Source organism: Liolophura sinensis, chromosome 10 (assembly GCF_032854445.1).
Source record: "Liolophura sinensis isolate JHLJ2023 chromosome 10, CUHK_Ljap_v2, whole genome shotgun sequence".
In the NCBI taxonomy this organism is placed as follows: Eukaryota; Metazoa; Mollusca; class Polyplacophora; order Chitonida; family Chitonidae; genus Liolophura; species Liolophura sinensis.
The window spans coordinates 26470025-26486821 of record NC_088304.1 but is presented as its reverse complement, the minus strand read 5'-3'; the positions used below and the strand labels follow the sequence as shown (position 1 = coordinate 26486821).

The following is a 16797-nucleotide window of genomic DNA, read 5'->3' as shown; positions in this document are numbered from 1 at the left end:
AAATCTGCGTAAGATTTGCAACTTTTTTGAAACGTATATGATTACTAGATCTTCCGCGCCAGTTTATTTCCTTTCAATTCTTTAATTTTCTTGTGAAAATTGACGGTTTTACCTTCCAAGGGAGATAACTCTAGCAAGAATTTCGTCTGCTCGCGCCTATTGTCGTCTATATCCGGAACTGGAAATGTGTGAGTAGGCTCTGACAGTAGAAACTCTCGTCATGCATTTATTAACAGTATTGATTTGGATATAACATGACTTGAAGCAATCGTTTGTACATCTGTAATGATTGCTTATAGCTGCTTGATACATGACCTTTATTAGTCAGTCAAGTGACATACCGCCTCCAGACTGATAGCAATGGCCACATCGTGATCTCGTACCTGTGAGATCTGTGGAGAATAGGTAGAAAACAGAAAACAGAAATCGCTCGTGTGGTGAAAACATGTAAAATTGACTTTATGATTTATAGTTGATTTATATAATTTACAGGAAATGCAAATATTTTAAAGATACCGTCAGTTACTGACATATGAACCTGTCTTTTCAGATTGACCATCGGAATAAACCCAGCAAACACATACATTAAATTGTAACACACAGCACAAGGACCAAGGAGCCGCTCACCAATGTGGCTGCTGTGAGTTCAAGTTCGGCTCATTATGGCTTCCTCTCCAGCTGTATGTCGCAAGTTCTGTCAGCAACCTGGGGATGGCCGTGGGTTTCCCCAGTCTGGTTTCCTCCAACCATATTGCTGGACGCTGTCATATAAGTGAAATATTCTTGAGTATGGCATAAAACACCAATCAAATAAATACGCCAGAAAATCACAAAAAAGACCTACTCTCTTTCACTCCTGCTGTGACTTCTGCAATGGGATGGCAATAAAAAAACTTGGAAACACATGTAACTTGTGGAAACTTTGAGCTGGCATGGTAGACACGTGGGCAGTTATGTGTGCTGTACATGTATACATTCTGTTGTTCAGACACATACCTTTACAAGCATTCAATATTCATGAGGTGTGGGTTCAGTTCCGGCCTCAGACTTTTTTTTTTTTGTGTTACGGAATCTGTTGCTCACACTTTTCATGGGGCAATGCTTACAACAAGCTGTCGACTCAAGTAGTCGTTGGTACAGTTGAACACTGACTGAAGACCAGTTATCTACCACCACTGTAACCTGTTGTACATACCTGTACCTGTAGGTACATCACTTGTGGAAAAGCTTTTTAGTACTTTGGCAAGTGTTGGTGGTTTGCATGAGGCACTCTGCTTTTCTCCCCAAAACGAGTATAGTATAATTGAAAAATTATGCTAGTAAACAACAACATCGACATCGTGAAATAAAATAAAATGACCTGGTTATATTCAGATGCATGCACATTTATAGATGAACATACATTAAGTGATGTTTTGTAGATCCATTTGAAGTAAATTCAGCTAATTCATTTTAACTCTGATCATCTTCTGAAGCAGAAGACATTTAATGTTACTAAATGATATTCAGAGTAACATATCTGTTAATGTGTTGAAGGTTGGTCATTGCAGATACGGAGGCCCTACTACAGCTCAGCTGAGGAAGACAGTGGATTTTCTAACATTCTAGAACTGTAGTGCTCTCTCCAGGCAAATTAAAGTAAGTGATCAATCCAATATGGCTGATATGAACACAAATTTCATGTGTTATATTATTATTTTGTTGAAGCAGTGATTGCTTTTTCAGGTGAATAATGGCAACTATCTCATCACAAAGAAAAGCACTTATCAGCTTTCATCAAATGTGTCAGTACTTCCACCAGGCATGGAGAAGTGCAAGTCAGCTACCACAATATTGGGAAGACTTTTTATCAGATCCAGAAAAAACAAGCCATATCCTGTCAGTGAAGAAAATGGCTATTTTAACTGTGATTGGTCAGCCTTCTTTCAGTGTGATTGATCAGCCTTCTTTTACTGTGATTGGCCAGCCTTCTTTTACAGTGATTGGTCAAATGTGTCGACAATATCACCAATCTGTGAACTGCCATTGGTTGAGTAAAACTTCCAGAGGTATTAAAGAGGTGCCATCAAACAAGGATTCGGCAGGCTGTGGGATATCACTGAGGTACATTTCCAAGAAACACTACGAGTTTCCGGAACTTCTGGAGTCAGATTTGGAAGAACAGTTTGTGAGAGGAAGTGGCCCAGGGGGTCAGTCAGTCAATAAGACATCCAACTGTGTTGTGTTGAAACATCGGCCCTCAGGACTCATGGTGAAAGTGAGCACAGCAGTGTTAATCTTGTTCAGTACTTTTGGTTGTGTTGTTATATTAATTTAAGGGTGGAGAAAACATAAAAATGACATAAAGTTCAGATGAAAGAGTGCCAAAAGCTCTTCCTAAATGTGGTCTTCAATGTTTTTCTTATTTTTCCTTAAGGAAAAAAAGTTACTTGAAAATAATTTTTGTATGGTGGTTATTTGGGAACACGTTTTGGTATTTATAGTCTTTATTAAATAATGTCATAAATGAGGATGTAACACAGGTTTAATAAATATTTTTGCACTAAAATTTGTTCTTTTCAGCTAGCAAATGTATTAAACCTCAATTTGGATCACATTTATATTGTAATATGTTCATAAATATTATCATAATTTAGGTTAAATGTTTATGTTTCAATATAAACAACAAATTTACATTCAAATAAATTTATTAAACAAGCATCACATCCTTATTTAGAACATTATTATGCAACAACGATAAATACCAAAAGCTGGTCCAAACTACCCACCATATAAAAATATTTTCAAATACCCTTTTCTCTTGAAAAAAAAAAATTCAAAAAAATATTATATCATATTTGGAAATAAGTTTTGATGCTCTTTCATCAGATTTCAGCATCACTTTTATGTTTTCTTCTCCTTTAAAAAAGAAAAGAAATAATAACAGTAGTTGTAAATTTCATACTAAATACTGTTAATGCATGCTAAATTGATGTGGTATTAACACGTCTTAAGTGTAGCTTCACAGTAAGAGAAAATTGGGGGAACCACTGGTTGATTCGTTGTCAGTATATTGTGAGTAAGAGGGTCTCATGTCTGATTTTGAAGTATATTATGTCTTGGTTTTTAATATTTTAAATGGTGTATGCTGTTTTCATTTTCCTAGAAACGAGGTCAAACGAGGTTATTGGATGCTAACAGAATGATTGTTTGTTTGGGTTTTTCAGTGTCATGAAACAAGGTCATTGGACACTAACAGAAAAATTGCCCGCCAAAAACTACGTGAACTGCTTGACGTGGAGATGAACAGAGAGAAGAGCTTTACAGAGCAACAGAGGAGGGAGGATTCCATTAGCAGGAAAACCAAGAAAATACGAGCCAAGAAAAATTTGGAACGGAAGCTAGCTTTCAAAGAGAGAGAAGGACTTGACTGACTTCCGATAAACAGAGGAGAACCTTTGCTAGAAGAGACTTTAGATTTTCTGTTTTTAGGTTTTAGGAAATGTGTATATTGAGGCATATTGACTCATTCGAGAAGTAGACTGGAGAGTCATAAAACACATGAATATTAAAAGCTTCATTGGTAGTGGTGACAGAATTTATATGTAGGCCAGTTTTGGTGAAATGCTCTCAAAAGCAAGCTTAGTGAATGACAAAGTAATGAATTAAACACACACAGCTTTGTTTACAGGAGCTACCAAAGCACCAAGCCCAACTGAATGTGTATGTAATGGTCATGGGATTTACCTCCCTTCCAGTATAGATATGTATGCTGTGACATTGCTGGGCTGCACAGCTGGTAGATTGAGATATAACGTGATTATCTCCCTTGTACCAGCTATTTGTCCAGAGTTACAGCCTTTGGATGTGATGTCCTCATTCAACATTAAATTAAACACAAGGAGAAGCTTTGTCATTGACTATAAATGAAGCCTATGTTATTTATGAGCCATAATTAAATGATTGCAATGAAGTACTGTATCCTGAAAAAAACTGAAATCTTTCGTGATGTGACACAGTGCACTCTGCGGTAGAGTCAGTGAGGTGGTGAGGAACTTGCCAGTCCAGGTTTGCTGGTAATCATTGTGCCTTCACTGAGAACACCCAGTCATAGTCTTTCCAAACCTCATACTTCCTCACACTACCAGGCTTCTAGCAGAGAGCCTAGTAATTTTCATTCATGGGTTTAAAATGCAACATCAACAAATAGATTGAAAGGCAGAGACGTCAATGTATTGTGATTGGTTCATTTGATTGGTGTTTTATGCCGTACTTAAGAATATTTCACTTATACGATGGTGACCAGCATTATGGTGGCAGGAAACCGGGCAGAGGCATGGGAAGCCCACGACCATCCGCAGGTTGTTGGCAGACCTTCCCACTTACTGCCGGAGAGGAAGCCAGCATGTGCTGGACTTGAACTCACAGCGACTGCATTGGTGAGACGTTGCTGGGTCATTACGCTGTAATAGCGCGATAACCAACTGAGCCATGGAGGCACCCTAAAGGATAAGACATCTGTAGAATAAATGTATATATGCATTGGTAAAGTATGCAGGATGAAGTTTAAATAGCATACAATTTTATGTTTGTGATGCATTACTGAGATATCGTGATTCACCGTAAGCACATACTTTTGGAAAAGCGAACGTGCTGCCATGTTTTTAGTTTCAACCAACCAAGCGTGAGTTGTTTCTGTTATCCGAGAACGTACCTGTTTCCACTGTTTTCAGGTGGACATTGTTCTATTATTTGACATCATGTTTCAGGTTTCTCAAACACGGTGCCTCCCATGGCATATTAAGAACTCCTGATTAAAAGTCGATTTCTTTCTTTTAAGGTTTTGAAACACCTCAGGTGTTTAACCCTGCTACAACTGAAACAACATTAAATAACGAACACATTGTCTTGTGGAACTGCATGTACTTGTTGTACTAGTATTTGACACCTTATAAATTTGGATGAGATAATTTGATCAAGTTATACAAGACTAACCCTCCAGTTTCCTTTAACAGGGGTTGAAATTTTAAAACTTATGTTTTTGGGATGCAGAAGTTCCAGCAGAAACAAATTTGTTTAAACATTACAGATATTTATATTTCACAATTTTAAATCCAAAGATCTTTGTATTTCTAGGTGATATATTTTCATTTTTCTTCATAACTGTAATAACCTAGTGTTTCATTTTTTTGCAAGAGGGAGTTGTCCCCCAGTTAACTTGAGAATAATCATTTGGGATTGTCTCCCCTGTTTACATGAGTGTAACTATATGGGATTGTCTCCCCTATTTGTGGGAGTAATGATTTTAGGTTGTCTCCCATGTTTACTGTTGGCAGTTTGCTAGTGACGGACAGCTATTGTATTGCACTGTGTATCAGCCATGGCTGCTAAATTCGTTGATGTAAAACCTGACAGGTAAGCTGTAGCCAGTCTGTAGTTGAAACAGAATATTCATGTATGTATATATGTATGTGTGTGTGTGTGTGTGTGTGTCTGTGTGTGTGTGTGTGTGTCTGTGTCTGTGTGTCCTGATACCTGCAGTAGGATAAGACTGATGATTTGTAAACCTTTAAACTAATATTAACATAATTTGTAAGTAACAAATATTATAGTGTAACAGTAATACATGTAGATACTGGGTCATGCAAAGTAAAATATACTCTGAAGAATATTGTCATGTACAAGAGTAAAAATTGTCCAGGCGTATGGGAGAAGCATGCCTCTAGTTTGTCAGAGATTTGCCTGTAGTGCACTGGTCCTAGCTTACCTGTTTATTGTTAACTGGCATGACCGGTTAAGCATTGCAGTCTTAAACCATCAAGGCTGATGGAGAAATTATAGAAGTGTGCTAGTGATATGGTGTGATATGACAGTGGTATGCTTGTAGTGAACTATGGATGAGCTAGTAGTGTACTAGTGGTGTGCTAGTGGCGAGTTTCTTATGTCTTCTGGTGGTGAATTAGTGATGTGCTTGTGGTGTGATAAAGGTTTGCTTTTAGCATTTTACTTGTTATGTGCTAATAATGGCGAGCTAGCAGAGAGCTAATGGAGTGCTTGTGGTGAGCTATTGGTGTGCTTGCATGGTGCTTGTGACCTAGTAGACACCTTGTAGTGAGCTAGTATGGTGCGCTAGTATGGTGCTTTTGGTGAGCTGTTATGGTGCTTGTGGAGAGCTAATGGTGTGCCACCAGTCACTTTAAGCCTGTATGTCCTCTGCCAGCAAGTCTGAGTTGGCATTTTGTCAGTATGTCTTAAGCATTGACTTAACCTTGACTTAGCCATGTTTCTTGTCCTTTTTTCCTCCAGGTTCCAGTGCATTACACTAGATGTTGGGAAACAGACCTTTGCAGACACAGAAGATTTCCAATACAAATTAAAAGGTAAAACATATAGTGTCTGTGATGTGTCAAAATAGAAGTTATTAACTCACTTTAACAAAAACAAAAAAACAAAAAAAAAATGCAAATGAGTGTGTGAATTTGTCAGTCCAGGCAATATTCAAGAACAGCTCATGCTGGCTTCCTCTCGGGCCGTACGTGGGAAGGTCTGCCAGCAACCTGCAGATGGTCGTGGGTTTCCCCCGGGCTCTGCCTGGTTTTCACCCACCATAATGCTGGCCGCCGTCGTATAAGTGAAATATTCTTGAGTACGGCATAAAACACCGATCAACACCGAAAAAAAAAAAAAAAAAAATAGTATGGTTGAAAATTAACAAGTACATTGAGGTATTTGCTTTGTAAAATTTTACAGGCTGATGTTTAGGTCTCGGTCAAGTTAACCTGCCTTTTTTTAGTTAAAGTTGAGGTGATCAATTCCTGGATGCCATCAACAACAACCTGTTGGCTTGAACACAACCTATGTCTACTTGTCATGGACAGGTGATCAGTAGTGAAAATGAAGAACCAAAAGGATGCATATTTGTCTGCATGTCTGTATATCGGTACGCTTGTAACTTGTAACATGTATAATCTTTGTACTCTAATATACTTGTATTTCAGGATCTCTGGATGCGTGGAAGTCATCAGGAATTCGTGGGGTTTCAGTTAAGATTCCAACAAAGCAGTGCTCAGTTGTTAGTGTTTGTGCAGAGGTAATTATTTGATAACATTGAGACAAGCCCACTCAACTATGTATGCACGAACAGTGTCTGATATACACAAAATAATGTTGAAAACAACATTACATCATGGAAACAAACAGAAAATGTATGTGAAGCATAACACATAAATAATCTCCAGTTTAAAACCTGAGGGCAGTGAACAGCTACAATATTTAATTAATAGTTCACAAAGTTTATCATTTGCTGACATGTTGTTGTGGTTTCAGTTTGACTTTGAGTTCCACCATGCTCAGCCAGGCTATGTGATGATGAATCGCTGGCTTCTTGAGGATGAACCTAGCCAGCTACCAGAGTATGCCAATCAGTATATGGGTAAGATATCTGTACTTCCACATGTGTAGTTATATTTTACTCCTTTGTGTAGTCCGCGAACGTAGGACACCTGCTTTCCACACCGGACATCTACAGTGTATTTTCAGTCTTGCCTATAAAAACTTATAAATATATAATAGGGGAGTTTTGAGATCGAACCCTTTTGTTGTTAAAGGTAATGAAAAGCCTACAGACTTATCTATTACCTGTCTCTGTGTTCCAGGCACGAATGACACCTTTTTTCCTTCAGGAAAGCTCAACTCCTCAATTTTCTGTATCAGTTGTGTGCTCAAAATAACGCTGTGAAATGGCCATGTTATTGTGTTCATATATATGTATATTCAGAACAATGGTACAGTGAGACATTTTTTACCAAACTGTCCTTAGAGTAAAGGAATAGCGGTAGGTCAAGCACAGTGTCTGTATGCATAGACTGGAACTTTATTCTAGTGACCACAGTTGGTAGAGCGTCCGCTTCGGGACCGGTAGATCCAGGATCAATCCTTGATCGAGGCACACCTAAGATTTTAAAAGAGGAAGTTGTAACTTCCTCGCTTGGCGTTGAGCATGAAGGGGATAGTGCAACGACTGGTTGACCCGTATCAGTATAATGGCTCGGGCGGGGCGGCTTACTTGCCTTCGGTAAGTCGTCTCAGTGAAGCAGCACTAAATAAAAGAGCGGTGGAAATCCGTCCTGCAACAAGGAGGCACATTACACGTATATGCACCCTAATGATCCCTTCGTCGTCATATGACTGAAAAATTGTTGAGTACGACGTTAAACCCCAAGCACTCACTCACTCACTTACTCTAGTGACTGTTATAATGTTGTACGGTACTTGGGAAGGTCTGTCAGCAACCTGGGAATGGTCATGGGTTTCCCCCAGGTGCTGCCATGTGTCTTCTCACCGTATTGCTGACTGGTGTTCCATAAGTGAAGCATAGAGCTACAGCATAGAGCTTCAGTGAAATAAATAACAAAATAAATACTATTTGTTCTTTTTGTTTGAAGGTGCTGGTGGGTTTGTGGTGAATGACAGGCAGCAGTTGTTGGTTGTGAAGGAGAAATTTACCAAAAACCCTCACTGGAAGTTACCAGGTGGTCATGTTAATAAAGGTACAGTAATCCATGATATCTTATAGAACAACACTAGGTACAGTAATCCTTTACATCATATTTTATAGAACAACACTGGGTACAGTAATCCTTACATCATATAGAACAACACTAGGTACAGTAACCCTTTACATCATATTTTATAGAACAACACTGGGTACAGTAATCCTTTACATCATATAGAACAACACTAGGTACAGTAATCCTTTACATCATATTTTATAGAACAACACTGGGTACAGTAGTCCTTTACATCATATAGAACAACACTAGGTACAGTAATCCTTTACATCATATTTTATAGAACAACACTATGTACAGTTTTCCTTTACATCATATTTTATAGAACAACACTAGGTACAGTAATCCTTTACATCATATGTTATAGAACAACACTAGGTACAGTAATCCTTTACATCATATGTTATAGAACAGCACTGGGTACAGTAATCCTTTATATCATGTCTTAAAGAACAACATTGGGTACAGTAATCCTTTACATCATATCTGATAGAACAACACTGGGTACAGTAATCCTGTACATCATATAGAACAACACTGGGTACAGTAATCCTTTACATCATATCTTATAGAACAACACTGTGTACAATAATCCATTACAACGTATCTTATAGAACAACACTGGGTACAGTAATCCTTTACATCATATCTTATGGAACAACACTGGGTACAGTAATCCTTTACATCATATCTTATAGAACAACACTGGGTACAGTAATCCTTTTCATCATATCTTATAGAACAACACTGTTTACATATTCTAACACAAAATTAAACACGGCTTGCGTTATTCTAATTGTCAAGTTGGGAAAGCCTCCATGAATTAAATAAGCCGTAAGGGCAACGATTCGTCTAAGAACAAACAAGCACTCAGACATATTAGAAATAACATCCTTTGGTTTGTGGAATCATCATTTTTTAGTGGCATCAGGACGCCTGTTGGATTTGTATTGGAGGTGATGCCAGGGAATATTAGCTGCTATGGTGATGCCAGGTTATATTAGCTGTCATGGTGATGCCAGGGAATATTAGCTGCTATGGTGATGCCAGGTTATATTAGCTGTCATGGTGATGCCAGGGAATATTAGCTGCTATGGTGATGCCAGGTTATATTCGCTGTCATGGTGATGCCAGGTAATATTAGCTGTCATGGTGATGCCAGGGAATATTAGCTGCTATGGTGATGCCAGGTTATATTTGCTGTCATGGTGATGCCAGGAAATATTAGCTGTCATGGTGATGCCAGGTAATATTAGCTGTCATGGTGATGCCAGGTAATATTAGCTGTCATGGTGATGCCAGGTAAGATTAGCTGTCATGGTGATGCCAGGTAATATTAGCTGTCATGGTGATGCCAGGTAATATTAGTTGTCATGGTGATGCCAGGTAATATTAGCTGTCATGGTGATGCCAGGTAATATTAGCTGTCATGGTGATGCCAGGTAATATTAGTTGTCATGGTGATGCCAGGTAATATTAGTTGTCATGGTGATGCCAGGTAATATTAGCTGTCATGGTGATGCCAGGTTATATTAGGTGTCATGGTGATGCCAGGTAATATTAGCTGTCATGGTGATGCCAGGTAATATTAGCTGTCATGGTGATGCCAGGTAATATTAGTTGTCATGGTGATGCCAGGTAATATTAGCTGTCATGGTGATGCCAGGTAATATTAGCTGTCATGGTGATGCCAGGTAATATTAGCTGTCATGGTGATGTCAGGTAATATAATTTGTCTTGGTGATGCCAGGAAACATTAGTTGTCATGGTGATGTCATGTTCCATCAGTTGTCATGGTAATGTCATGTCATGGTAACATCAGTCGGCATGGTAATGCCAGGTCATGGTGATGAGAGGCAATATCAGTTGTCATGGTGATGCCAGGTATAAATATTGGTTGTCATGGTGATTTCACAGGTGAGGATATCACAGAGGCCTGTCAGAGAGAGGTTCTAGAAGAGACGGGCGTTCCCTGCCAGTTTGTGTCAATACTGAGCTTCCGACATCAGCACGGCTACAGGTTCGGCTGCTCCGACGTGTACTTTGTTTGCCTGATGCGGCCAATCAGTGAAGAGATAAACGCCTGTGAGAAGGAAATTGCAGATTGCCAGTGGATGAATGTAAGCTTTGTATATGTTGAAGAATTAATTCCTAGGAAATAGAAGTTGTGTTGCTGTAGCAGCAGTGGAAAAGTATAGTTATCAGCGGCTGACTCCACAAGGCCATTCTATGTCAAAATTTAAAACCTCTTGACAATTCTTAGTTTTTTGTAGTGGAATAATGAAATTTGGACACATTTGTTTTGAGATAATATTGATGAGGTGGACAAAATCTTAATTTCTGAAGCCGAAAAATGAGTTCAAAGATTGCCTTGAAAAAATGGTCAGAAATGGCTTTGGGGAACCGATCCATGTTGTTTACTTTTGTTTGGATGTGCTACTGCATTTACCCCGAAAAAACCAATAAAAGGTCATAAAATATTACTGTTGCTGCTGAAACTTTTTCATCACAAAGTGGGATATATCTTTCTAAGAATACATCTTTATAAGATCCATAGAACTCTCAGAATCCGGCAAAGTGAGTAACTCATAAAACTTTAGATCTAATGTAGTAATCTCTTTCCAGGATGAGAAATGAATGGGAATTCTCATTTTTGTTGTCAGGAAGTTGAAAAATTAGAAAGAATTTTCTGCTATTTTGTAGAATGGAAGACATCAAGTGTAGCCATTTTGAGTGTAACCATTTGGTGTTTTCACTGGAATCTAGGGCAACAGTTGAAGTGGGTCAAAATTAACTTTGTACTTGGATATTTTACTCCCTTCATACCCTCTGTGATGAATTCTTAATCAGTGATTAAGCTGTTTATTCAGAATTAGTATCCCTGACCTATGGAGTTGTCTATTTGAATGCTGACCTCTGCATCTTAATGGCTGTTCGAACAGCCTTACGTGTTCAGGCAAAAGTTCAGAATATACATGAGAATGTGCACTGACCTTGAGGATGACCTTGAGGATGGAACGTATCATATTTGTAGTCTTTCAGTGATCTAATAACTTGCATGAATATTGATTTTTAAAATATGTAAATTAGGTGTCATGTTTTTGTACTTACTTGATACAAAAGCATATACAGAACACACATGATCTGATCAACATGTTTCTGTTAAAGGACACAGGTTGTAGTAGTTTTCAAAAATTATTTGGTAATTCCTGGTTTTAGTTTTAGAGTTGGAGCAGCCATTGGTTTAGGGAAAATAGACATGGATCCTGGCTAGTTGTTGGTCATATGACTTAAGTACATGTATGTCTTTTCTTTCCTCACAGTTAAGAGAATTCCATCAGCAGGAGAACCTATCAGAAGCCCTTCGTTTCTTCACAGAGCAGTATCTGAAGCAGAGACAAGCTGCAGGCAAACATCAGCTTGTACCTTCCAGTGTGCTGTCTTTGGACAAGAAGAAATACAACAATATATATGGCATACAAACCTTGGATTAACACTCACACAGAAACACTTTCACAAAATTTTACAGATCAGTTTTTCAACTTTTTTTTTCAGAACCTTGTGCAACACAAATTTTATTTTGTGTGGGCGAGCAGACACTAAAAAATCTTGAACTGGCATAAAATTGAAATTCCATCTTTTTATTTCGTTCAATCTAGATATTTTTATGATTTTCCTGTTTTTCCTGTGCTTTCTGATCATGTAAATATGTCTTCAACATTTAAGTAATTGCTTTTTTATTTTTGGTACCTCCTCAGACATTGGAAAAAGATTTATTCTGCTCCTTAAGACAACAGTTCAAATTTGTGTGGTCTTTGTTCTGAAAAAAAAAAATGTTGTGAGAAATTGTGCTTGAAGATTTTGTGAAAATCCAGGAAAAAGGGTAGCTGATTTAAAAGCCAAAGTCACATACAGAAATATGTTTACATTTTCAGGGATTAAAATTTTGTAAGGTTCATTTTTTATTTCTGTCAAGTTTATAGCCCTAGCTCAGATGGACATGTAGGGACCTGTCCTCATTTAATACAACTATTTCAATACAGGGTAGTCACAAATGAGTCCCTCAACTTCTCCACCAAGTTTTTGCACCAAGTTTTTGCAGCATGCTTCTGTACATTCTTCTGTACATTCTTCAAACATGTCAAATGATTCATTGATTTTTGTCCTCAAAGAATGGTTATGAATACATTAATTGGAATTATTTTACTGACATTAACATTCTGCCTGTTGGCTCAAGGCACAAGTTCAATCCCGGCCTTAGCACAGGGAGTGTAAAGATTCTCACACTGTCACTGTTCATGGGGCCTTGGTGAGGTCACCCACGCTCGCATCGCCATTTAGATGAAGACAATATATCATCCACCAATCCAGTGTGCTTATCAGCAGTTTGTCAGTAACTTGACGGGGGCTGGTGGTTTTTTCCATCGCCAACTTATAAGTAAGAACACTTTCAAGTATGACATTAAATAATAATAATAATAATGAAAGAAACCGTACAAGCCCAGATACTATTACACTCACCACCCCTGAATGGAGCTCAATAATAAAGCAGAAGAAAGCCTCTGGTTTTACTCCGTATGCTGAACGTCTTTAATTATATTGTGATGGAGGAAAAGTGTATATGTTTAGAGGTTTATATTTTGTCAAAATCTGCTTATTCTTCATAATTAGATGCTGGTCAGATTGACATGGTAAAGTTTCAAAGCATTGTAGTAGCATTATTCACTTCGACAGTGTCAATGCATTAAGTAAACAATGGCCATTAATGTATTCATTTATTTATTTGATTGGTGTTTTACGCCATACTCAAGAATACTTCACTTATATGACGGCAGCCAGCATTATGGTGGGAGGAAACCGGGCATAGCCGGGGGGAAACCTGCAACCATCTGCAGACCTTCCCACTTACGGCGGAAAGGAAGCCAGCATGTGCTGGATTTGAACTTACAGCGACTGCACTGGGGAGAGGCATTAACAATTGGTGTGTGTTTTAAGGTGATCAGGGTATGTGCATGGGTTCTTGTACTGTTAATCGATCCTGCTAATTTCTGCTTTACCTGTGCTTGTAAACAGTGATCAGTGGGAGATTGGTGAGAGCAACAGTTCTGAGATTTATGATCAGTGTCGGGAAGATTTCCAGGAAAACCCTATTACCCATTAAGGTTTTAAATCTGAAGCTCCCTCAGATTTACCATCTTCGTTTGCACTTTATCCTCAGGTATGACGTAAACACCAATCAAATAAGTAAATAAATAAATAAGTAAATCATTTGTACTTGGGACTAATCAAATGGCTTTAAAGAATAGAAAATATGTGTATTTTGACCATATTATGTGTAAAAATAATTGTAAATGTTAGATATGATATTATAGATCATGAAATTATATGAATAATTTTTATCAAATATATCAGTGTGTCTCAGATCAACCTAGGGTAATGATATTTACATGAAAATGTTTTTAGATTATTATGTTTTATGGTGCAATAAGCCCGAGAAACTTAAACTGTGCCTATAATTGTAATCATTTGGAATTCTGGAATTTGTAATTGTATATTCTGTGATGATATTATACTAGTACTTTTTACTTTAGATTACTGTTGTGATTTTTGTCCTTATTTGTATTTGATAAATATGTATGTTTTCCTAGGTTCCTCAATTATTCTTTAGTTTCCAACCATTACCTGGGTTCCTCCATTATTCTTTAAGTTTCCCACCATTACCTGGGTTCCTCCATTATTCTTTAGGTTTTCCACCATTATCTGGGTTCGTCCATTATCTTTAGGTTTTCCCACCATTATCTAGGTTCTTCCAATATTTTTTAGGTTTACTCATCATTATCTGGGTTCCTCCATTGCTCTGTAGGTTTTCCACCATTATCTGGTTTCCTCCATTGTCCTTAGGTTTTCCCACCATTATCTGGGTTCCTCCATTGCTCTGTAGGTTTTCCACCATTATCTGGTTTCTTCCATTATCTTTAGGTTTTCCCACCATAATCTGGGTTCCTCCATTATTCTTTAGTTTTCCCACCATTATGTGGGTTCCTCCATTATCTTTAGGTTTTCTCACCATTATCTAGGTTACTCTACCACTGAGTTTTTCCGTCATTGTTTTGGTTCGTTCATTATTCTTTTTTTTTGCTTTCAATATACATTATTTATAATAAGCTTTTGGTTCACAACAACACATTTTATTTTCAACGAAAGTTTCCCACTATTATCTGGATTCTGCCATAATTTTTTAGGTTTTCCACCATTATCTCGGTTCCCGCACTACTCTTTAGGTGTTCCAGCATTATCTTGGTTGCCACATTACTCTTTAGGTTTTCCACCATTATCTGGGTCTCTCCATTATTCTTTAGTTTCCCACCATTATCTGTGTTCCTCCATTATTCTGTAGGTTTTCCACCGTCATCTGGGTTCCTCCATTATTCTTTAGTTTTCCCACCAATATGTGGGTTCCTCCATTATCTTTAGGTTTTCCCACCGTTATCTGGGTTACTCTACTAGTGAGTTTTTCCGTCATTCCGTCATTGTTTTGGTTCGTTCATTATTGGGTTTTTCGATTGTAGCATATTTTTTAATCGTTTTCCTTTATTTGGAATGCAACCCTAGATGAAACAGTTGAGCTCGTCTCTTTGAGAGTTAAGCGAATGTCACATCTTTGCGATTTTTGGTTCGAATGCCGAGGAAAAGCCACGGATTCCGGATATTAAATATCCTGAATTGGAGACGTCAAGGGTAATAGCTGTCAAAACAACTTGCTTGAGGAGAGAGCCGAAATTAAGTTCCGCGCTCCCAGTCTGTTCTTTGACGACGTCATTTCCGAATATTTCCGACCACTGACGGAAAATAGAGAAGTTATGAAGAAATATAAAATACGCTTCAAAAATGAAATATCTTTTTCTCTTTTTTTTTCTTTGCATATCTTTCTTCAGCATCCTCAAAACCATATACTATACGTTTTATAATGCTTTTTCATGTATTCTGCAAGTCAAACATAGGCTTAACTCATGGTACTATTTCTAAACTTGTCATGAAAGTCTTAAACAACTGTTAGTAGTAAAATATATATTCTCTAACGTTAGTAACCATTTTAGTGCAGTAAAACATAAAGAATAAATCAGCCCGGATAGCACAGTTGGGTAGAGCGTCCGCTTCCGGAGCGGCATATCCAGGATCAATCTGGGTCGAGTCACACCTAGAAGTTTAAAAGAGTAAGTTGTAACTTCCTCGCTTGGCGTTGAGCATCAAGCGGATATTGCAACGACCGGTTGACCCGAATCAGTATAATGGCTCGGGCGGGGCGCCTTACTTACGTCTCAGTGAAGCAGCACTAGATAAAAGAGCGGTGAAAATCCGTCCTGCAATAAGGACGTAGATTACATACACCCTAGGGATTCCTTTGTCCTCATGTGACTGAAAAATTGTTGAGCACGACGTTAAACCCCAAGCACTCACTCACTTATAAAGAAAAATAATACTGATATTAAGACTATAGTCTTTGTCAAGTCTAAGACAGCTGGGTGGTCAGGGAGCCAGACCTGCATCTGCTAATATGGGTAGACAAGACTCAACACAGTTTTTGCTATTGTTTGTAATCAAGTGTGTGCAATAGTGTAATTCTTTGAGCCAGTCGCCTATATTCAGTGGTCTGTAAATCAGGCATACTCGCTACGAAAATTGCCTTCAGTCAGTGACACGTAACAACACAAGCTCTACACATCGATAGGTTTGAAGTTCATATTCTTGCAAGGGAAATGAAATTATAACACTTTTTCTAATGTATAATGTTAAAGTCAATCAGTTCGGTTTCGACGGCAAGAACCCATTGCCTCGGGTGTCGTCATAATTATTTAAAAAAAAAAAACAGTTGCTGACTATACGCGACTCGCTAACAGAAGTAGACCATAGTGTTGACTAGGCCTTAGCTACTTTCCCGTAAATGCGAATTGCAAGAGTACGAGGGTCGTTCCCGGTCAGTTTGTGTATTTTCGGACACGAATCATTTTCCGGCATTTAGTGATATATAATATTTTGCTTGTTTGTCAGTCGCCTAGAACATGCCTAGCATCTCTCCAACATCACTGAAGTCTGTTGACGGCTTCTCTTTGCACGATTCCGTTCTAATTTCGTACTTTATATACTTTCTTAGTTCTTTGGTGGTTTGTGTTATACGTCGTGTTGGATATTTGACCTTATTGGATGACGGCTGGTATAAAAATGTCAGATTCATGAGTATAATTAGCAT

The 16797-nt window shown here is 38.1% G+C and overlaps 1 protein-coding gene across 1 annotated transcript; it reads left to right on the top strand.

Annotated features, from left to right (window-relative positions):
• Nucleotides 1-240: 240 nt before the first annotated feature.
• Nucleotides 241-13825, top strand: LOC135477040 (uncharacterized). Its single transcript, XM_064757190.1, has 10 exons — nt 241-447; nt 1551-2257; nt 3207-3405; nt 5325-5394; nt 6286-6359; nt 6978-7069; nt 7306-7411; nt 8424-8528; nt 10467-10669; nt 11873-13825. Exons 2-10 carry the CDS (start codon nt 1733-1735, stop codon nt 12041-12043), a joined length of 1545 nt encoding a protein of 514 aa, XP_064613260.1. The 5' UTR covers nt 241-447; nt 1551-1732; the 3' UTR covers nt 12044-13825.
• Nucleotides 13826-16797: the final 2972 nt, after the last annotated feature.